The sequence below is a fragment of the Chenopodium quinoa genome, unplaced genomic scaffold (assembly GCF_001683475.1).
Source record: "Chenopodium quinoa cultivar QQ74 unplaced genomic scaffold, ASM168347v1, whole genome shotgun sequence".
In the NCBI taxonomy this organism is placed as follows: domain Eukaryota; kingdom Viridiplantae; phylum Streptophyta; class Magnoliopsida; order Caryophyllales; family Amaranthaceae; genus Chenopodium; species Chenopodium quinoa.
The window spans coordinates 4,504,859-4,528,621 of NW_018744367.1; the positions used below are offsets into that span (position 1 = coordinate 4,504,859).

The window sequence follows — 23,763 nt, forward strand, 5'->3', positions numbered from 1 at the left end:
ATGTATTTGACTAAATGAATAACAGATAGAAAAATAAAAATGATTAGATAGAGTACTTATGAATAATTAGAATAGTAGTGATTTAAAGAATTTGTTGACAAAAATGAAATGAAAAGTGTTGCACGTAACGAAAACTTATTTAAGGAAATACTTCGACAATCCATTAAGCCACCATGGTCAACAATGCATTAGTTATGAATTTATGATGTGGAGGTGACACCCAGTACTGTACTAGCCATATATTTTAGAAGTTATCACTTTAAAATATAGCAACAACTAAGGTCTTAAACTCCTAATACACAAATTCAAGTGTGTTGGAAATCGGGTAAACTCTGCTTTACTATCGGATATGTTTGAATAGAAAACAAATACGAGTATGAGATGATCCATTTGTCACCTCTACTAATTAATTTATCAATTAAGGGCGTGTTCGGCAAAATATAGCTATGAAGGTAGCTGTTAGCTGTGAAGGAAACTGTTAGCTGTCAACAAGCTGTTAGCTGCGAAAATAGATAATTTAGGTATGAGTGTTTGGTAAAATAGCGGTTGAGTAGCTATTACATGTAAAAATCAATATATATTTTTTTAAAAAAATTATAGATTAAATTTTCAACAGCTATCTCTAACTTCAAAAGCTAATATTTAACTTTTGAAAAAAGCCACCTCCACCACTAAAAACTACTCCAACCACTACATTGTCAAAAACACTCTTTTTTTTTTTGTTAAGTAGTGGTCAAACCACTAAAAGCTACTTAAAAGCTACTCTAAAGTTAACGCCAAACACGCCCTAAATTAAATTTTTTTAATATGAGGATTACAACATATAAGTCTACTAATACACATCTTGAACTAAATCAAATACTCGAGTCTAAGTAATATAGAGTAAAAAAATTTCACTTACAAAGTCACAAGTCACACCTAGGCTAACTGCATTTTGCAAAGAATTCACATTCAAGATAGCGGTCTTGCTATCTGGAGTATAGAAAAGGGTAAGATATTAAGATGATAGATTTATCTATTTTCTTACCTATATGGAAATATATCTATCCAATTGACAACAATTTGCATTTCGTCAACCAATGACTGAGATCTAATCATTATATCTCCATTTATTGGTCTGACAAAATAACTAACAACAATGTAACCAATTTATAAATATTGGGTTGTTAAACACGGTACTCAAATTTCCGAGTAACACCCACAAAATAAAATTAAATTTACAAATTTACCCTTATGTATTAGCAAAATTGTTTTTAGTTGCTACCATCTCCAATCACTTTCACCAACACCAATTTCACTCCACTCCAAAAACTTTCACCAACACCACCACCACCACCTCCCTTTACTTACAAATCACCACCACCCACACTACGAAAACATCCCGATCTACCCATCACCACCATCAACCTTTGATAATAGTAGTTAAGACATTTAGTTATTGGTAATTTGGTAATAGGACAATCTATATGTATCAATTCTGCTTTTAATTTTGGCATTAGCTGATAATTTGGGGCACCGCCGCCACCACCACCACCATCATCCTTATCCTATTGTTCAGATCAATTCTAGGTCTGTCAATTCTCTCCAATATTCAACCATTTTTAATTTATGGAATCTTGAAGTTCTACGATTCCTCTTTTTAATTTTTTTCTTAAAATGAATTCTTTTTCTGGTTATTCGTTTGCTGGAATTTGTTACAAAATGATGAATTTTCTGGGTTTATTTAGTGGATTTTGGTAGGAACGCCCAATTTTTCTGAAATCTCTGGGTGGAAACGCCCAGAAACTTCGTATCTTTAATGGAGGTTCGTAATTTCTAGGCGTTTCATGTGGAATCGCCTAAAAACTTCGAACCACTGTCTAATTAATTTATAATTAGACATATCGAATTTTTTGGGTGTTTCCTACTCTAATGTGCGAAAATATGGAGTACTTGTTAATTAATTAGTTAATAAAATTAATTATTACAGTTGAATTAATTAGACACTGGTTCGAAGTTTTTAATTAATTATATGTGGAATCGCGTAAAAACTTCGAACCACTGTCTAATTAATTAGTACAGTTGAATTTAATTAATTAGTCTATAAAATATGGAGTACTTGTTACAAACTAGTAAGTACACCTTCGTTAATAATATTCACATAAATAATTCACTAATTCTTCCTCCAATCCATCTAACATAGACTAAGCAAAAGACGCTGTTGTTTAAGCACGTGCATAGTGTTGATAAGTAGCTGGCCATGGAAAGAGCTAGTTCGCTTCTACAAGCACCAACTTACGGTAACTTAATAACTATTCTTAGCATCGACGGAGGCGGAGTCCGAGGGCTGATTCCGGGAACCATTCTAGCCTTCTTAGAAGATGAGCTTCAGGTAAAGTTAGTTTGCAATACTACTATATATCGTACCAATTCTTACTTCAATTCAATCAAGCTAGGTTATTATTTTCTCTGACCAACTTAAAATTGAAATGATGCAGAAATTAGATGGAGAGGAAGCAAGACTAGCAGATTACTTCGACGCGATGGCAGGAACCAGCACAGGTGGTCTAGTGACAGCAATGCTTGCAGCACCAAATGAAAATAATCGCCCTTTGTTTGCTGCCAAAGATATCAACCAATTCTATTTAGACCATTGTCCCGGGATTTTCCCTCAAGAGAAGTATGCTTCTATTTATTTTTTTATTTTTTTATTTTTATTTTTTTAACATTGATTAAAATATTAATTTAAAATGTTGATAATATATATGGCTTCAATATAGGACCAATAAAAACTAAGGAGGTGTTTGGAGAAAACAGAATAAAAAGGAAACATAGAAATAAATCACTATAAATCACTTAAACCTAAGTCAATTTCTTTTTTGGTTGAGGGTAAGGATAACTGTTATTTTAGGTTTGATTACCCCTAGGTAATGGTAGGGTACTAGACTACTAGTGTTTGAGTTAGAAGATTTGGGTAGCTTTCTTCTAACAATCCCTTGGTAACGGTAATAATCTAATATATAGAGTGAAGAGGGGTTTGACTAACATTTTTGATTTATACATATAAGAAAAATATAGTTTTGTGGGTACTTGTTGCAATCATATTAATGAGTAGATTATTGTCTTACTTATTGATAACTAATTAAAGATATTATTGATCAAAGATTTGTATCGGAATATGTGCCCAAAAGAAATGGAGCAACCAATAAAATACGGAGGGTATACTGATCGCCGGATAATAGGTCGTGTCTACTATCTAGCTAAATCAAATCAACAATTTATAATCCTAATCTTACTCTATTAAGTTTACACTAGATAGTGGCAAGCTAGGGTCAAACCACAAGAACTAAGTGTATTAATTTGATCTAATTAAACTAGTAGGAAGGTTGTGAGATAGAGAGAGAAACAATATTAATAAAACACTACTTAAAGCAATTAACAAGATATTAGAGAAAGGGGAATCCAATTACATTAATGAATTCAATAACAAAATGCAATTAGATGATCATGATCTAATTTAGACACGATCAACACACTCAACTCACTCCTGCGCAATTAAGCATGTCAATTATCCTACTAAGCTAATTCACTCCCGTGCAACTAGCCTAGCATAGGCATGGAAGAATTTAGACTCTCAATCAACTCACTTCCGCACAACTGATTGAAAGCACAATTAAAAACCTAGAATCAATTAGCTAAAAAGATTCTAATCAATGTAAGCATCATCCATACACAATAATCAAGAATCAATCGCACACTAATAACAATCAATCACTCAATTCATCAACATAACCTTCATCCATTTCCCTATAACAAAAACTAAGCAAACATAATGAAGATAAACATGGAAAACAAGGTAAAACTAGAATCAAACAAGAATGTTTACTTATTGATAATTAGATATATTAATTGTTAGGCTTGTGCATTCATAGTAACAAATGGATATATAAAGCATCTGGAAAAAAAATCTACTCTAATCAATAAAGAATTAACCAAAAACAAGAATTAAACAAAGCAATAAAGATGACAGAAAGTTAGAAAAGCTCATTGAATAGATGAGAAGAGAAACCACAAAATTTCTTATTCAAGCTCTCAAATCTCCATTGAAATCCCAAGCTTTCTACCTCTAAACCTTCTCCTAAACTAGAGAGAGAAACTCCTAATCTAAGCCCAATCCTAATTAGAGGAGAGAGATAATGTAAAAACTTGCTTTTTTGAAATCTAAGAAATCGTTCTATTTATATTACAAGAAGTGAAAGATGGAAATCCAAAAAGTAAGATCGAAAAACACCCAGAAACCCGCACCCGTGGTGGCCGGAGTCGCGCCCGCGTCAGAAGAAGTCGCGCCCGCGGTGGCTGCAGTCGCGCCCGCGTCAGAAGAAGTCGCGCCCGCGGTGGCTGCAGCCGCGCCCGCGGTGACCTGGGCTGCCGAGCTGCTAGTTGTGCTGCTCTTTGCTGTTGCGATGCTGCTCGCTTCAGCTGCTTGAGGTGATGCTCGGTGTGCTCGGAGGGTTCTAGCCTTAAGTGCTATAATTGCTCAACTTCTTAGCTTCTTTCTTAGCTTCAAGATTCTTCTATTGAAATTTCTTGCCTTCTCTCGGATCATAAGCATCGAAGAAAGCACCAAGCACCTACACAAATAGACTAAGAGAAAAAAGAGTGAAAGAACACATAGGAAAACACGCAAATCAAGCTAGAAACCGAGCAAAAAGCATATTATTCACAACTAAGGCCCAAAACCATAAACTAAGACAAAGATAACTAAAACAAGACTAAACGTACTAGAAATAACAAAGAAACACCGAAATAAACCTAAAACTAAGGGAGAAAAACGCCCTAAAATGTGTCATGAATGACACTTATCAAGTACCATAAACATGCTTTTAATATTTGATGTCGTACCATCTAAGCTAGCTATTAACACTAACTTTTATATGTGGTTGGCCATACCGTGTGGCCAACCACCATGAGATACTGTCTAAAAATTTCATCATACACAATGTACACCCGTCAAAATACTAGGCTTGTAAAAAACACAAAAATAACATTATATATTAAGGAAAAGTACACGAGCGAGTAAAATAAGTTCAAAACGTTTCTTCCTTGATATATGATTGATATGTTATTTATATTCCTTAATTTAAGGAATTGATTTATTATTTACATTCCATATAAATAGAATATTGTTGGTTAACTTATTTCGATGTTCTTTATGCAGAGAGATAAATTGGTTTTATATAGAGAGAGAAACAATGGAAAAATTTAAATTTCGAAGTGATTCAATGTTATTATATACAAGTAGTTGTTTTGATGAATCCTTTTATAGAAATATGTAATTGACGAAGTTGTTGTTGAGTGAAAAAGTATTATTTAATTTTTTTTATCTCTTTTTTTTCCTTTTTTTATGTTATTTTATGAGGTTAAAGAAGATGTTCTTTAAATTATGACAAACGTCCTTTTACCATTTCTTTGTTCTATATTTATTTTTTTAACTGGAATAAAATATGTTCTTTGAGTCTGATCAATATGTTCTTTGAGTTTAAACTATATGCTCTTTACATTACAAATTATGTTCATTAAGGTATGTAGATTAAAAATGTTTTTTTTGAATTTAATAATAGAAATAGAAGTATGTTCTTTTTACTTATGTTATTCTATATATGTTCATTTGAAAACCTGAAATTTTGAAAGTAAAGTTTCAAATTTTTAAATTTGAACATAAAACCTTGAAGTATTTTTTGTAGAAAATAATTTTAGATAGAGAAATTCTAGAAAACTGAATATTTTTGAAATGATTTGACATTCTATACATGATAATAATCAATTAGTAATTATCTTTTACCTTTTTGGAAAATCTATAACTATAACTAAAATAAAAACCACTTACATCACCACGGTACACATGTCAATTTCTCATGAAAAAATTTCCCTCCAAAATTGCTTATGACATCATTTTTCCCACATATTTTTCCTTCCAAATTCAATATTGGGAAAATAATTCTTAATAAATAAATATAAATGAAAACATCAATTAACCAAAAACTTATTAGTGATATTTCTCTTTCTAAAAACCCTCCTTTTGTGAATAGATTAATTTATATTCTTTATTGAATTTTTTTTAATTCTAAATCGTGCATCGCATGAGTACTAATCTAGTTGTTACTAAAAAATTATGTTTATATTTAAAATTTGCGTTCTTTTATGAATTTGTGATGTTCTTTACAATTATAAGTTATGTTATTTCCACTTTGACCCGGGTGTACCATATACATGGTACACTCAGGTGTATAAACCATCAATTAGGTATTGTCAATGTTGTAGGGGGTTACTCTATTAGTGTTATAGGGGATTACTTTTTTTTTTTTACGAGCGGTCACATAGTGTGGCTAGCCGCACAAAAAATGCGTTAAACTATTTATTGTATGTATAAAGATGGAAAGATTGTATTGTATTTTATTGATTGATTACAAAGGATATACAATGGTATATGTAGAAATACAAGAGTATAAAAGATAATTAGAAAAGATAATAATTCCTATAATTAAATAACAAGATAATTACATTGACTAAGCTAGCACTAGATATAAGGAAGCTATTGAAGTTTGTTGAGCAATTGTAGCGGCAATGCATATCATTCTCTAACAATATGTTCTTCTTTCTTGAAAAAAACTACTTCCTCCGTTTCAATATTATAGCAATAATTGGACTTTTACACTATTCACCAGTCTTGTTTGGCTAAAAATGTAGTCATGTGAAATCTTGTTAGATTCGTCTCATAAAATACTTTCACAATATCAACTTTTTATAATTTTTACTCTTGTGTATTTATAGATATTTAACATATAAAATGTGCTTTAGGATGCGTAATTTCATCCTTGTTGCAATATTAAAAGAACGGAGGAAGTATTAATTATGTTTTATTTCCACAAGAACGTATATAATTTTGGTGATGCAAGTACTTATTTTAAAAAACTATTAATTATGTTTTAATTCCACAAATTTGTAATACTCTTATCTAATTATTATTTTTACTATGGCAGTTAACGCACACGATGCGCGCGCCATAATTAGCCATATCCGGGGAGCTCTTTCGTTTTAGCCTTAAATCACAAATTTGGTCGTTAGCAACATTAATGAAAGAAAATATGTAAACAAATATTTTAGTGGTATAAATGTCCACACATTACTTTTAAGAGTTTTTTTAACAACAACAACAACAACAACAACAACAACAACAACAACAACAACAAAAAAGCAACTAACATTAAAAAAAGGAAAATAAGTAAATCAACATTTTTAGAGGGTATAAATGTCCAAACATTATATTATTCATAAAAAATTTAAATAAAAACTTGTGCATATTAATAAGGGTAAATATGTCTAAATACACATTTTGATAGGTATAATTGACAACACACTATTCATAAGAGTAATCTTGTACTTTTTATAAGCTAGTGATTTGTAATACTCTTTCTAATTTTATTTTATTTTTTACTAGCTAGGGCAGCTAATTAAGCACGCACCATAACTAGCTATATCCGGGGAGCTCTTTTGGTTTCGCTTTAAATCACAAATTTGGTCGTTAGCAACATTGATGAGAGAAAATATGTAAACAAATATTTTTAGTGGTATAAATGTCCACGCATTATTTTCAAGTGTTTTTTTTTTTTTTAAAAAAAAAAGGCAACTAACATTAATAAAGGCAAATAAGTAAATTAACATTTTAGAGGGTATAATTGTCCAAACATTATTCATAAAAAAAAAAAAAAAGCAAAAACTTGTGTATTTTAATAAAAGTATATATGTAATTACATATTTTGATAGGTATAACTAGTTTAAGTCCCGTGCAACGCACGATTTTTACTAAACCTAATTATGAATTACAATGTCAATTTAAAAATAATTAAGCAAAACTAAACCTAATTATTAATTACAATGTCAATTTAAAAATAATTAAGCAAATACTTGAATTTCTTTTCAAAATAACTTGAATTTTATATTATATTGATCGATATCAAAAGCTGTTGATCATTAAAAATAAAATAAATAAATAAATAAATAAATAAAAACTCAAATTTAATGATTATGTGGTTTTATATAAGAATAAAATTTTATGTTAATTATAACCCTTGCAATGTACTTTTATACCCCATATATCCCTATTTTGTTGGTATATTTTGACCGACACAATATTTTATAGCGTACTTAATTTGACTGGAAAAATATTTTATACAAATTTAATTGACTTATTTTTTGTGACAATTAGTAATCAAGGTTTTTTATTTTTATTTTATATTTATAGTTATTGAATTGTAGTGTTATTATTATAAATAAATCAACAAATATATAATAAAAGCTAAAGTGTCAATCTGGATGGAGGTAAGAAACTTTCAAAGAAAAAAAATATGATGTAGAGTGATACAATTTTATATTAGTCAAGTAGAATAATGTTATTATATCTTAAGATAAGAATATATGAAGATCCTTTATATATAATATATAATAGTAGATAATGGACAAAATTTTGGTATAATATATATTCCATGCATAACTACCTAATATATTCCATGCACAAATTCCATTACACTTAAAAGTAAGCAACGCATTAAACATTAACCAAAAATATGTGTTAATCCTTTGTCCAAAAAAAACAAAGAACAAAAAAAAAATCATCAATTTTAGGATTTAATTATTTATATCCATAGTTAACATAATATGTAATAGAATCTTATAGTTGATAATATTGTTCAATAGAATCAATTACACTTAGAAATAAGCAACACATTAGACACTAATCAAAATATCGCGTCAATCCCTTCAAAAAAGAAAAAAAATTACGTGCATCATAAGATTTATATCCATAGTTAATCACACATATTATGTAATAGAATCTTATAATTGATAATATTATGTAATAGAATCACACATATATAATATAATATAATATAAGAATGTACTAAAAATAAGTAAAATAACTACTTATTTTTTTATTTTTATACTTATATTTATATATATTTTTTAGATAATAAAGAAATAATAATTAAATAAGAAAATAATGAAAGTGGCGGAAAAATTGTTAATGACATTGTGACAAGTGTCATTTAAGGTTTGCTTTTAGTATAAGTTAATTGATTGATTGGCAACACTTTTTAAGAGTAATCTTGTATTTTTTATAAGGTAGTGATGTTACTTTCTCACTTTATAATTTAAACTATTATAGTTAAAAACATACTACTTAATATATAACTTAAAAATTAACTAGACTTATTAAATTAGGTTGCACTAAAACAGGCAAAAACATGCATCTTTTCTTTTGATAATAGCTTTTTTCGCTCAAAATTAGCAAAAACTATTTATAATAGGTAAGTAGTGTGTGGTCCGGACGTTGCACCAGGTTGCTACTTTAATCAAATCCTTTTTTTTTCTTTTTTTGATTAACCCTTGTGATTTGTAATTATATACATTTATTTTCATATTTATAATATGGTTGTTAATTGGTTTAGCCTTTAGATGGTTAAATAACCATCTTTCTTATAATAGGTTGGGTGTTTGAATCTCCTTAGGTGACAGGGCATAAGTGAAAGGATTTACATGGCACATAAACTTTCTTATAAACGGCTTTTAATAGATTAGTATAGATCGATAAAGATGTTCTCTACTCTTATTTTCATGACTTTAAATAAAATAGGGGAACTAAAAAGCAGATAAACAATATCATATGCTTTGTAGGTCTATTTTTGGTCATGCAAAGGATATAATGAGATCGTTAAAAGGACCCAAATATGATGGAAAGTATCTACATGAAATTGCAAAGGAAAAGTTGGGAAATACAAGGCTACATCAGACACTGACTAACATTGTTGTGCCAACTTTTGACATTAAGCATATGCAGCCAATTGTCTTCTCCAGCTATGAGGTAATAAACTCTTAGGTAAATCATTTCAACTAATCTCTACTAATTTAAATTACTATGAGGGGTTGTTTGGTTCATCTAAAGAAAAACAAATGATTTAAACAAATTGAAAAAAGAAGAATAGAATGTAATTTCCTTTAATTTACAATGTTGTTTTGTTTTAAATAAGAAAAGGAATCACAACCACCATACAACCACCCATTCACTTCTCTTTCCTTCTTTCTCCGGCCACCTTGAAAATCGAACCACCGAGCGACCACCACCGCATCACCCCGCCGCACTCTCCCCTCACCATTGTCATTTGATGAATACCCCCAACCAAATGATCCTTGAGTATTATTGATTGAATTTAATTTGATTGAATTGTCGCAAACTCGCAATTGATTGATTGATGTTTTTGTAGTGATCGTTTCAAAAATGACGATCATAGTATTTTAATAATAAAAACAATATGATTGGTTCAGTTTTTTCACATTATAATATAAATAGAATTAGTCTTTTAATATCTAAAATACAAATATAATTTTTGAAAAATTTAATCCAACATAAAAAAAAAAAAAAAAAAAACATATTCAAGAAATTATAAAATAAAAATAAGAATTACATAAATGAACTAAAACTTGCATAAATAATAAAAATATTGATGATACTATTTTATACCAAAAATAAAGAAACACTTTATTTCTTGAAAAAAAAAAAGTCAATCATGAACTGCATTAACATTAAAACAGTATAATAGTCATTTTCAATCAACCATTATAAAATTTTCTTTGATTTTTACATATTAATTTGGTTTGTGATTAGCTAATTATTTGCTCAATCAATAATGACTAATGAGGATTTTGAATGACACATACCTTGTTGAGTCTAAATGAGTGGCTAGCTAGGCACGATACACCTATATGAATATATGATACACATGGTGCGCATGCATGTAACATTATTAACTATTTACTACCTCCATTACTTTTTAGATATGACAAAGGGGTATTTTTGTAAGATATAAAAAATTTTTTTATTGCAACTTAACAAAGGCAGGTTTTTTTTTTTTTTTTTTTTTTTTTAATTCAAATGAGGAAAAGAGCTTCGAAAACGTGTAACATTATTATTCGTATGCACATATAAATTGTGTGAAAACTAACTAATACATTACGAATAATGATCAGGTAAAAAGAACACCAAGTTTAGATGCCTTACTCTCAGATATATGCATAGGAACTTCAGCTGCACCAACTTACCTCCCACCCCATCACTTCAACACCCAAGGACCGAATGGAGAAGTCCGAGAATTCAACCTTATCGATGGTGGTGTAGCTGCCAACAATCCGGTAATGTATCGTATAATTTCTATATGCATTATGCCATTATTACATCGTTAGGGCTACATTTATCATTTTCCAATGGAACTGCGCTTAATTTATATTATAGGCATTGGCCGCGATAAATGAAGTATCAAATGAGATATATAGCGGAAGCCCGGATTTCTTTCCTGTAAAACCATCAGATTATCATAGATATTTAGTACTGTCCTTAGGTACAGGAACAACAAAGTGCGAAGAGAAGTATGATGCAGAAACCGTAGCAAAATGGGGTGTTTTAGGGTGGCTTACTTGTGGTGGATCCACTCCTTTGATCGATGTGTTCATGCAAGCTAGTGCTGATATGGTGGATTTTCATCTTTCCACTGTTTTTAAGGCCCTTCATAGTGATAAAAATTACATTAGAATCCAGGTATTATATACTATATACTCTCTACATTTTCCTAAGTTCTTCTCATTTACTGTAGCAAAGCATACGAGCATCAAAGAAAAGTATAAATGGGGACATAATGCATGTGGTTACTTTTGCTTTAATGAAAGAGAGATAGAAAGTAAATGATTTATTATGCAAAATTTGTCTCACAAAGTGGGGTTGTAGGTAATAGAAAATAAATAAAAGATTGACACAAAAGCAATATAATATAATTCTAGGTATTTATTATGTTCGATTTTGTTCTATTCATCTCAATTTATACTTTTATATTTTAGAAATACTTGTAAATATAATAAAAGTAACTAGTTTAAGCTAAGTCTTGTATAACGCACGGTTTTTACTTAACCTAATTATGAATTACTACCTCCGTTTCAAGTTAGTTGCAACTTTCACCTTGACACGGATCTTAAGACAAAATTTCATAATAGCTGATTAATGAATTAAAGGATAGATAATTAAGGGTAGGAGAGAGAAAGTGAAGATAATTAATAAATTGAATACCACCACGTCGGCACCACCAACAACAGCCACCCCGCAACTGTTGCCAACAGCAGCCACCCAAAATTGAATACCACCACGTCGGCACCACCAACAGCAGCCACCCTGCAACCGTCGCCCAACAGCAGCCTAAAACCACCCTCTCTCTCAGCCCGAACCACCCTCTCTCAGCCGAACCACCCCCTCTCAACCCGAACCACCTAAAAATCACCCACACGCACCTCGAACAACCCTAAAACCACCCCCTCTTAGCCAGAACAACCCCGAAATCTCGAACCACACCGAAACCACCTCCCCTCAACTCGAACCACATCAAAACCGAACCCCTCTCAGCCGAACCACCCCAAAACCACCAACACTCCCCATAAACCATCCCAAAACAACCACCATCACTCAGCCCCAAAGCCACTCACACTCACCCTAAACCAACCCAAAACTACCCTTACTCACCTTAAACCACACCGAAACCACCCCAAACTAGCCCATTCACCCATCAAACCATCAAATCTAAACAATTAAAAAAAAAGAAAAAAAAAAGATAGAGAGAAAGGAACACTGAAGCAACGACTTTGAATATGGTGATGAGCAGGGAAGACGTTGACGGTGGTGGTAGATGCAGTGACGACGTTGACGGTGGTGGTTAGATACAGCGGCGACGGCGACGTTAAGAAAGGGGTGTTGGGTGTTCTGACAATTTCGTGGGATTGAATGAATCTTTGAATTGAATTGTTTTAATTAGATATGAGTTAAATTAGGTCATATAAGTTAGATTAGGAGTTTAATGAAATCTGATTTAGGTAGTTAATAGTGTTTATGAGTTTTTTAGTAAGAGTATTTTTGTACATTTATTTTAAAAAACTTACTAAAATAAGAAAAAAATGGAAAGTTGCAACTAATTGTAGCACCTCGTTTTGGCAAAAGTTGCAATTAATATGTAACGGAGGTAGTATTATGTTAATTTAACAATAATTTTTTTAAAAAAAAATCAATATTTTTAATTGAAACAAATACTTGAATGTCGTTTCAAAAACAACTAACTTGAATTTTATGTTATATTGATATCAAAAGTTACTCGTATTATTGATCATTAAACATTTTTAAAAAACACAAATTTCATGATTATAGGATTTATATAAGAATAAAATTTTATGTTATCTATAACACGTGCATGTACTTATATACTCAATATGTCCCTATTTTGTTGGCATGTTTAGACCAGCACAATATTTTATAACATACTTTGACCTACACAAGTGTTGTATACAAATTTAGTATGTGAGTAGTACATTATTCTAATAATATTACCTTATATATGTAGTATATGTTGTTTATTATAGAAAATACCTATTATAAAATATATGAAAGATATATTAAAATATTTTCATTGAATGTATATAGAATATACTTAGAATATAGTTGCCAAATTGAAAGTTAGATTTTATAGGATATATCAATTAATATACATGAAGATTTGGAGAAAAAAAAAAAAAGTGGCAGGAAATTTTTTAATCAGACAAGTGTCATGTCAGATTCGCTTTTAGTATTATGTTATTGATTGGAATTAGGAAAATTTGGTTTTATTAATCCCAACTTTAGGCCATTTAATTTAATTAATCTCAACTATCGATTATTTTTTAATAATCCCAACTTTGGGGGTATTGACTTTTATCAAGCTTTACCGGTTACCAAACCTATAATAGCATGTCATTTGCCACATGTCAACACTATATTGGTTTTAAAAAAAGAAAAATTAAAAAAAAAGTAAAAAAAAAAACCAAAATAAACCACCACCACCCAACCTGGAAGCCTACAATGCCGGCGACACCCTCACCACCAGCGAACCCCTCCCCTTCCTCCACACCGAAACCCCTCCCCGCCCTTCCCCCACCCCAGAAGCTTCCTTCCCCGCCCCCAAAACCTTCCTCTCCCTTCCCCTGCCTGTAAAACACCTCCCCTGCTTTCCCCTTCTTCGATTTCCCCCTTCTTCGGTTTTCCCCGTCTTAGATTTGGTTGCAAGGGTGGGGGTTTTGAATGTGGCGATGGAAGCAGGGGCGATGGGGGTCGATTTTGGCGATGGAAGCAAGCAGCGTACTAGGGGTTCGGTGCAGTGGCGACAGAAATAGGGGTGGGAGGCTGGGGGTTTGCGGGCAAGGGTTTAAGGTGATGGGTGGGAGCTTAGCGTTCATGGGCAGAGCTTTGAGTTTGGTTGGGTTGTCGAGATAAGGTATAAAAAATTAAAAAAAAAAAAACACTTTACCTTTTCTTCAGGTTACCGGTCATTTGGACCTGATGAAAAAAATGTCCTCCAAAGATAGTTGGGATTAATGAAAATAAATGGCCTAAAGTTGAGATTAATAATACCAATTTTTCATTGAAATTATGCATTGATATACATGAAATGACGATGTTTTGCAACTAATAAAAAAACAGAGGGAGCATATGCCTCCAATTGTTGTTGGTCTAACGACCACTTGATACTTGTCATTTGCCAATGGTTTCGACTGCTTGGTACATTTGGTGTAAAATATACGGAGTAGAATGCCATCTTCATTTTTGAATTCATACATGTTAATGAAGCTAAGTCGTTTTCTAATGCAAAAGGAGACAGTGTATACAACTATCTTGGTTTTTTAAATACATGCAGTCCATGTTCATTATATATAAATGCATACAATAACTAAGTTATATCGATTTATGCATACGGAGGATTTGTTTTTCTCTGAATCTAATAAATTATTTTGAACTATTTATTCCAAAGATTTTTGATTTTAATGTATAAACCTCTCATAATTTAAATAAAATTGTGATTTATTGTGTTATTTGAAAAATTCAAGGGAAAAAAAAAAAGGAATTTGTGTTAAACATTATTGTATAAATTTATATACTATAAATTTACTTACATTATTGTAGGATGATACATTAACCGGAGATTTAGCATCTGTTGATATTTCAACAGAGGAAAACTTGGTTAATCTAGTAAGAATTGGTGAAGAATTGCTTAAAAAACCAATTTCAAAGTTGAATTTGGCCACTGGTGTATGTGAGCCAACCAGTCAACACACAAATGAAGAAATTCTCAAGAGGTCAGTAATTTACATCGTTTAACACATACTTTGCAAAATAAGAAATGTGCAAAGGATTAAGCTTATATGAGAAATACTTGACATGTGATCTATGTAACCAATGTAGGATAGCAGAGATACTTTCAAAGGAGAGGCGACTACGTTACATAAGATCACCTCAAGGGGAAGGACGCGTTCATTACAGGCGAACCCATACTGAACAAGCAGGAACTAATGAACCAGCTAGCTAGGGAATGTTATCAAAGATTGATCTGTTGGTGCAGTGACACCACTTGCCTGCCTCTTGTTTCTTCAATGTCGTATTAACACTCGGAAAAAGGAATATGAATGCTTATCACTTTTCTTATCCTGTGTTTAGTAGAAAGTTTAATTTATGGATGATAAAATACTATGTATTTATTTACTGTACCAATTGCAGATGATTGATTCTTCTTATCTTGATGATGGCTTTTTACCTGGTATTTTGACTAAAACTTACTATTATTACTTGATGTGTCGTACACTAATTTGGGTTGTGTTCTTCTATATGGGCATTTACAAGTGCATGTGTCTTGCTTCCAGCCTGCTGCTACAGCCGTCGTCCCAGCTCCGAACTCTTTAAAAGGCTATCTCGTGCATGTTACATATGTTATTTTATTGTTTCTATTTGGTTATATTCTCATCAGATATGTAATTGTAAAAACACTCATTATAGATACGGGGCTTCCAAATCCCTATGGAACCGAGCGCTTGACAGTCGCTATGGACACTATGGGGCCAAGGCCCACTACATGACGTTTATATCATCCATATGAAAATTCTAAGCCGGAACATACGAGGGGGGAAAAAGCCTGAAGCTTTAGCAGAACTTGTACACCTAAAGAATAAACACAAACCGGATATTATTTTCATACTAGAAACAATGACTAATGCTAAAAATAGTAAGAAAATTCTTAGATCCTTACATTTTGATCACAAAATGGTAATAGAACCTACTGGTCATTCAGGGGGCATTTGGGTGTGTTGGAATGATGAAAAAATTTCTATAAATCAGACTACCTTAACAGATAGATGTACACATTTAAATATCAATTTTAAGCCATTAAATCACAATTTCTTAGTTACGGGAATCTATGATCGGACCAGCTCAAGAAATTGATAAAAATAATTTTTGGGATTACCTTACCTCGTTTAGTTCTAATATAAGCATCCATGGTTAGTATTAGGAGATTTTAATGAGATGTTGTGTCCAGATCGAAGACAAGATTGGGGGGAGATCTTTTCTACCCCCACTAATTAAAACGACTACCAAAATTCTTATCTACTACTTCCTGCGTTTTTAAATACTTGTTCCATTTCTCCATGCGCGGAGTTTTAGGAGAAATTGGATAAAATAATAAAATATGGAGGTAGTGGGGTAGGTGGAAAAATAAAAAAGTATAAAAAGCAAAAGTAGTTGAGAAAATTGGAGGAGAGAGAATATGTAATTAGTAAAATATGATTTATGTTGGGTCCACTAGTTGAGAGATTGAATTAAATATTGTAAAAGATTTCCAAATAAGGAAATGGAACAAATATTTAAAATCGGTCGGAAATGAAAAGTGGAGCAAGTATTTAAAAACGGAGGGAGTACCTCTTCTATAAACATACCAAGCACCCAAAATTCTTTTTCTTGGAAACAATGCACTAATAATAGTGTAATATACGAAAGGTTAGATAGGGCACTATGTAACACCCCGACCCAAACAAATTAGGGAGGGGTCTATTGTCACGAAATACGCATCAAGGGCTAACAACTATCCTCACAGACCAACACAAGTCTTTCCGGCGCATTTTGTCTACATTCATGCGCACCCTAGGAGAACTTCCCAAGAGGTCACCCATCCCAAGACTACTCTCAGCCACAAGATGCACCTTTTTGGTATGAGTAGTATATTAAATCCTTTTAAAACAATCATGAGAGGTATCACATACACCCCCACTTGAGAACGACAACGCCCTCGTTGCGCCTGGACCCCTGAGGATCCCAGTATTACGTCTAATGGCAACTGGGTAGCCAAAGTGTTACATCCAGTCTGGATATGGCCATATGGCCCCAGAATTCTCCCCCGCTAGGCAACTGACATAGGATTAATTATCCACAATAGCACGCGGTCGCAGGGTTGCCCTGATACCATTTGTAACACCCTGACCACAAACAAATTAGGCAGGGGTCTATTGTCACAAAATGCGCATCAAGGGCCAACATCTGTCCTCACATACCAACACAAGTCCTTCTGGCGCATTTTGTCCTCACTCATGCGCACCTTGGGAAAACTTCTTTGGAGGTCACCTATCCCAAGACTACTCCCAGCCAAGCACACTTAACTATGGAGTATCTTAGCATATGAGGTCCCTACAAGGAAGATGCACCTTGTTGGTATGAGTAGTATATTAAATCCTTTTAAAGAAATCATGAGAGGTATTACACACTATGCAGCTATTCCTTCCTCCATCAATTTCCTAAAAGTCAAGTCCGCTTTGATACTTTCACAATTCGGACCATGCGTCGTTAATTTATGATTCTCATTACAACGACCAGTTAAGTCATCACCGTCTTTTTCGTTTCCAAAATCATTGGACACTAGAAAAGGAATCTCATGATATAGTTAAAAAGATTTGGCCTCATCCAATCCAAGGATCGAGGTTTTATTGAATCCAACAAAAGCTAGTTCGCATTAAACATGAACTAAAAATTTGGGCTCGAAAAAGATATGGAAATAATAATAACAAATTATTACTTAACACGGAAAAAATTACTAGCCTTGAGAATTCGCTGCGTGTCCAACCTTTTAATCCTATTCTAGCTAGCCACCTTAACCGAATGATTCATCGAAGAGAAAAACTTCTTTTATTTGGCTAACATTAATGAGGTAAGTTCTCGTAAAAATTAATTATCTCAAGGTGACAGAAACACTCATTTCTTTCACAAGAAGATGAGGAAAAAATAGCATCTACTTCATTTTACAGACTAAAGTCCCGGACTAATGACTGGATAGAGTCTCGAGACGAGGTTCATAAACTGCTAATCACTCATTTCAAGGTAGATTCATGTCCGAGGTTCCACACAATAGACATATCGACTACTCTTTCATTACTCCAATAACCTTAGAGGTGGATTGTGATAGCCTCTCAGCCCCTGTATTTAATGATGAAATCAAGACAGTTTTCTTGGATATGAATCCCACTAAAGCTCTTAGGTCAGATGGATTTAAGGCAAAGTTTTTTCAATCTTATTAGCCAGTAATTAAAAAGGACATTACCCTTGCCATCTAAAGTTTCTTCTCTCATGGTTGTTTACCACCGTCTCTAAACCATACCATCATTACCTTAATACCGAAAACGAAAATCCCTGAAATCTAAATCATTTTCGGCCTATTAATTTAATATAGTTTACAAGGCTATCTCGAAAATCATAGTTGCTCGTTTGTGTCCCATACTCCAAAGAACAATAAGCCCCCTGCAAAATGTTTTCACTCCTGATCGCTCTATTCATGACAATATCCTTATAGTTCGAGAATCATGAACACTTTCCATAAACCAAAAAATAAAATGGGTTGGTATGCTATGAAACTGGATATGGAAAAAGCGTATGACAGGATTGAATGGGACTTTCTATGGGAAGCCCTTTCAGCCTTTGGCTTTCCCTTCAAGTGGATTCACTGGATTCGAGAATGTGTGACCAAAGTTTCCTACTCACTTAAAATAAACGGTGAAACTACAAAATGGTTTTAGCCCACATTAAGACAAGGAGACCCCCTGTCTCCTTATCTTTTCACTTTATGCATGGAGGTTCTTATCAGGAAATTATCTCTAGAAAGCATGACTCCCAAATCCGGAATAGGCTTTAAGATTACACCTTGCTCTTTCAATATTCCTTGCCTTCTTTTTGCAGATGACAGTTTCGTCCTTCGTAAAGCAACATCATCTGCGTGTAATAAATTAAAATGACTTTTGTAGTATGTCGGGGCAGCTTGTTAATTTTCATAAGTCCTCAGTCATTTTTTCTCGACAAATTGACAATAGGCGACGTCCAGGCCTCGCAGCTCATTTTAACATGACGCCAAATTCATCGCTCGGAAGATACTTAGGAGTATTTTTTAGCTCTTATTACCCTTTAAAAAGAGATTTCAAAAAAGTTATTGATAATACGCAAAATAGAATACAACAATGGGAAGCAAGATACCTCTCTAAAGCAGGTCGCCACATGCTAATTCAAAGCAATTTGGAAGCGCTCCCTTCTTTCCTTTGCTCTTCATCCCTCCTTCCCACGGACGTTGCTAAGAACCTAGATTCCGTCCATAGAAATTTCTTTTGGAGACAACAAAAATAATAAAAACGGGAGTCCACTAATAGGTTGGAATGAAATATGTAGACCCAAAACTCTCAGGGATTTAGGATTAAGAGACAAACTTTGCCTCTATATAAAGTCTTCTTAGCCAAGCTAGGTTGGAAGATTCTCTCTGACCTTTCTAATTTGGGTCAAAATCATAAGATATAAGTATCTTCATAATTCTTCTATTTTCGAATACCACAATCAACCAAAAGATTCTCATATATGGAAATCAGTTCTGGCCCAACGGGAAATTTTGCGAAAAGGTATTCGGTTGAAAATTGGTAATGGTTCTGACATTTATTTTTGGATAGATAATTAGGCTACCAATAAAAGCCTACTAGAAACTCTCAACTTACAAGGACACCAATTGGATATTGATCTTAAAGTTGCAGACTTTATTTTGCCAAAAATCAGTGGGACAAACCTAAACTCACTTCCCTATTACCAAAACATATTGTAGAACTCGTCATGGGCATTCCTCTACCCAGTTCAAAAATGACAGGTATGCCAGTATGGGGGGCTTACCCCCTCTGGAAATTTGGCCACTTAGATAGCACACAATCTCGAACTTGACATGCCTAAATGGCCCTACCGTTGGATATGGAAGCTCGATATCCCTCCTAAGCTCCAAATCTTCTTATGGCAATTGATGCATGGTAGCCTTGGAGTTAGAGATATCCTTCACAAAAGAAAAATTATTCCTTTTAGCAACTGTAGCCTTTGTACTTTAAATTCAAAGACAATCAATCACCTCTTTCTCAGTTGCGAAAAAAGCAAAAGAAATTTGGCTTCATCCTTTAACCAAGAGTTGGCTGAGCAGTTCTCTTACATATGGGGACCTGCTATCTACCCTAAACAACCTCAAAAAGAACAACTCCATTCTTAAAAAGTTTATATTTTTATTATGGAGTATATGGAAATAGCTAAATTCTATAATTTTCCGAAATGAAACGTTAGATATCCCTCGTACTTTCCATAGAGCGTAATTTGCGTTCAATGAGTGGCAGTGTCGTACTCTCACATATACCTTTTTAAGTTTGGGATCACCTATGTAGAGATCCCAAACCCATACCCACCACCAACCCACCCATTCCATTCCGCGCCAAGTTGCGTGGGAAGGCCCCCCCCCCCTTTTAAACTCTTTCAAACTCAAATTCGATGGTTCACTCAAAAACAACTCAGCGGCATCAAGTGTCATCATCAGAGACATACAGTTCCCTTACAGCAGCTCGCACCTTTATCCTTGGCAATACCTCTATATTTGTTGCAGAAGCTACAACTCTCCAAAAAGGCATCCTTCTCGCACTTCAGCACGAGATTCAATAATTGGTCATCGAAGGAGATAATCTCCTAATAATCAATGCAATTAAAGGAGTTTGGTCTGTTCCGTGGCAAATCGATCACATCATCGCCGACATCCTCAATCTTCTACAAAGGTTTCAGCAATGGGAAAATAACCACGTTTACAGAGAGGTAAACACAACAGCAGACTGGATCGCGAATGTAGGTCATCTTATTAGTGATAACATGGACATTACTTTTTGTACATCCTCATCTTTGTACCTTATTATTTCCTCTAATGCATTAAGAATTACCATCGTGAGGAGGAGTTCCTAATGTTTTCCTTATTTTTCTTACCTTTAAAAAAAATATTGCAGATACGAAGTATAAAATAAATAAATAGATTTAATTGCATTATGATGATATAATTTAAAATTTTAATAATACCAATGACATAAGAGTTAACACATGACAATTTGTTCGGAATTTCTCAAAGAAGAGTTGGAATTTCTATTGGTGCAAGGGCAATGGAAATTCTACTCTCTCCGTGTTTTAATAAGTGTTACACTTTCTTTTTTTTTAACAAAATACTACATTTTAATATTATATCTCTCCTTTAATAGTCCTCACCCAACCGCACTACTATTTTTTTTATTATCTCTTTCCTCTCACATTCATTACTTTTCAATAAACTATTAACCACGCTATCTTTATTTTACAATCTTTTAATACTCCAGCTTCGTCACTTACCTCTTATTTTATTTAAAACAATTAAATTGCATAAAACTATATGTCGATCAAAGTATAACACTTATTAAAACATGGAAGGAGTATATAGTCATGATTTCATATAATAGCACGATACTTTATAGGAGTAATCAAAGGTAAAATAAGCATCCATATAGAGTTATAGCTAAACTAAAACTTCGTAAACAGTAGCAAAACGAATAGATGAGCATAAGTATGCATCACAAGATCTACATATCCATAATCCATATTCAATAAGAGACTGAGGAGGCCAACTGAGAGCTGACTATATAGATGATGAGATCCTAGAGATTTTCATACAACGCTGCATGCAGACACAGACTATTACTTCGTGCTCTCATTATATTCTGATTGCTCTCATAGTACGATTAGAGCTACTGAATTTTATTAGCTTGATATAAACAGACAAGTAAACATGTTACTAGCAAAAGCAAAGAATTTCAACAATTGTAGCATATGTAATTTGTAGTTCAGTAAACTCATAAAGTACTACTTGATAGGGAGTGCATAACAACAAAACTCTAAGACACCCAAGAGATTAAGTATGCAGCCAATAGTGTGACGATGTCAAACATCCAGGAACTTAAGGAGGCTGATGCAAATAAACAAGGATTAAAACTCAGATAATATCAACCACGAACGAAATCAAACTAGTCATTCCACACAAACATCATTCTGTTTTAGGATAAATGTTTACTGCCTGCGTATGTTTTCATGCAAAAAATAACTAAGTCGTAGCCCAAACTTCATACTACTAATATGAACAATCCAAAAATACTGTCTTTCGATTCAATTAAACATAAAACAAAATCTCACATAGTAAACCTAATTAAGGCCAAGACCTTAGAAGCCAAAACTGAAATATAGCCGCAGAAAAGAGAGTGAGTACTTCAACGAAGTCTTCTTGCTTCTCTCTCAGACTCGAGGAGGGTGAGAATGTCTCCCTCTCTGACGGGTCCCTTGACGTTCCTCATGATGAAACGGTTTTGGTCATCCAAGAACTTAACTCTGACCTGGGTCACCTGCCCCCTTGATCCTGTGCGGCCCATGCACTTCACAACAACAGCATGCTTAATCTGAGACTCCATTCTGCAAATGAAATGGTAATATCTATTAATAACTACTAGTCTTCTGTATTTATCAATAATTTTAATCTTCTGGCAAAACATAAACTTCTGTATTTATCACAATGGAAGTTTAAACTTCTGGCAAACTTCAAACAACAATTTTGATCTATCCCTCGCAGATACCAAACAACACATCATATATCTTAACCAAAAACAATGTCTTTGTTGCGGAATAACAAAACTGGTTCGTGGCAGAACGAATTGAAGAAATGAGACACCCATCAAGAACAAGTGATTAAAATTCCATGTAAACAACAGTCATTATGAGTCGAGGGTGCTAGACTCTATTCATTAAAATCGCCAAGTCATTATGAGTCGAGGGTGCTAGACTCTATTCACTAATCAGAATGTCAAAGCTTCTATATTAAAGCTATTATGCCCTTACGCCGCCACTAATGACGATAGCACATCTTTTTCAACAACATATACAGATTCAACTTTCTTAAACAGAATACAAAGCTAACCACATCCATTTAGTCGAATACGAATGATACTAACCAATATCATTGCATTCAAACAATTCAATCACTCTGCATTAATAATATACGCATCAAAAATTGAATATTCAAGAACATATGAGAATCAAAATCGAAAATCAATTTCTATATAATCAAAATTCAAGTTATAAAGACATATTAAGTTACAACATACTGATAACATACCGATTCATGAGAAATTCCCTAAAATTGGAAATCAGATCCTCAAAATTGAAATTATGTTTCTCTAAAATCAGATTTACTAACCATAAGTTCATTCTAATCTCAACAAAATAATTATGAACGGTAAACACAATAGTAACAAAAACAGAAATAATAAATCAAAAGATTTATCCTGATAAAATAAACAAACAGATAAAATCAACAGGTGAAGAATTCCAAAACCATGAAAACTACAACAAAAATCAAACAATTTAAACCAAAAATGTATAAAACATAGCATAATATTGATCATTACTCAAGAAAATCCGCAAATTAAGCGGAAAAAATTAATTAAATTTAAAAATAGAAT

At 32.9% G+C, this 23,763-nt stretch overlaps 2 protein-coding genes across 3 annotated transcripts; one reads left to right on the top strand and one right to left on the bottom strand.

The window, feature by feature from the left end:
- The first annotated feature begins 1,149 nt into the window (after positions 1 to 1,149).
- On the top strand, positions 1,150 to 15,666 carry LOC110696580 (patatin-like protein 2). Of its 2 annotated transcripts, none has more exons than XM_021873912.1 (8): positions 1,150 to 1,569; positions 2,183 to 2,371; positions 2,478 to 2,659; positions 9,709 to 9,895; positions 11,059 to 11,220; positions 11,321 to 11,623; positions 15,053 to 15,225; positions 15,332 to 15,666. In XM_021873912.1, the coding sequence occupies exons 2-8, from the start codon at positions 2,240 to 2,242 to the stop codon at positions 15,453 to 15,455; spliced, it is 1,263 nt and encodes a 420-aa protein (XP_021729604.1). In that variant the 5' UTR covers positions 1,150 to 1,569; positions 2,183 to 2,239; the 3' UTR covers positions 15,456 to 15,666. The 2 variants fall into 2 exon arrangements, with proteins under 2 accessions (XP_021729604.1, XP_021729605.1); XM_021873913.1 differs by having other exon boundaries at positions 2,302 to 2,371.
- Positions 15,667 to 22,252: 6,586 nt separating this feature from the next.
- LOC110696581 (40S ribosomal protein S28) lies at positions 22,253 to 22,716 on the bottom strand. Its single transcript, XM_021873914.1, has one exon. The coding sequence runs from the start codon at positions 22,714 to 22,716 to the stop codon at positions 22,519 to 22,521; it is 198 nt and encodes a 65-aa protein (XP_021729606.1). The 3' UTR covers positions 22,253 to 22,518.
- Between the last annotated feature and the right edge of the window lie 1,047 nt (positions 22,717 to 23,763).

Bases quoted from the DNA above. Each gene is read 5' to 3' on its own strand.
- LOC110696580 (XM_021873912.1), top strand. From the start codon at position 2,240: ATGGAAAGAGCTAGTTCGCTTCTACAAGCACCAACTTACGGTAACTTA. The intron at 2,372-2,477 runs GTAAAGTTAGTT...GAAATGATGCAG, and splicing joins TCTTAGAAGATGAGCTTCAG to AAATTAGATGGAGAGGAAGC. The intron at 11,624-15,052 runs GTATTATATACT...ACATTATTGTAG, and splicing joins AAAATTACATTAGAATCCAG to GATGATACATTAACCGGAGA.
- LOC110696581 (XM_021873914.1), bottom strand. From the start codon at position 22,716: ATGGAGTCTCAGATTAAGCATGCTGTTGTTGTGAAGTGCATGGGCCGC.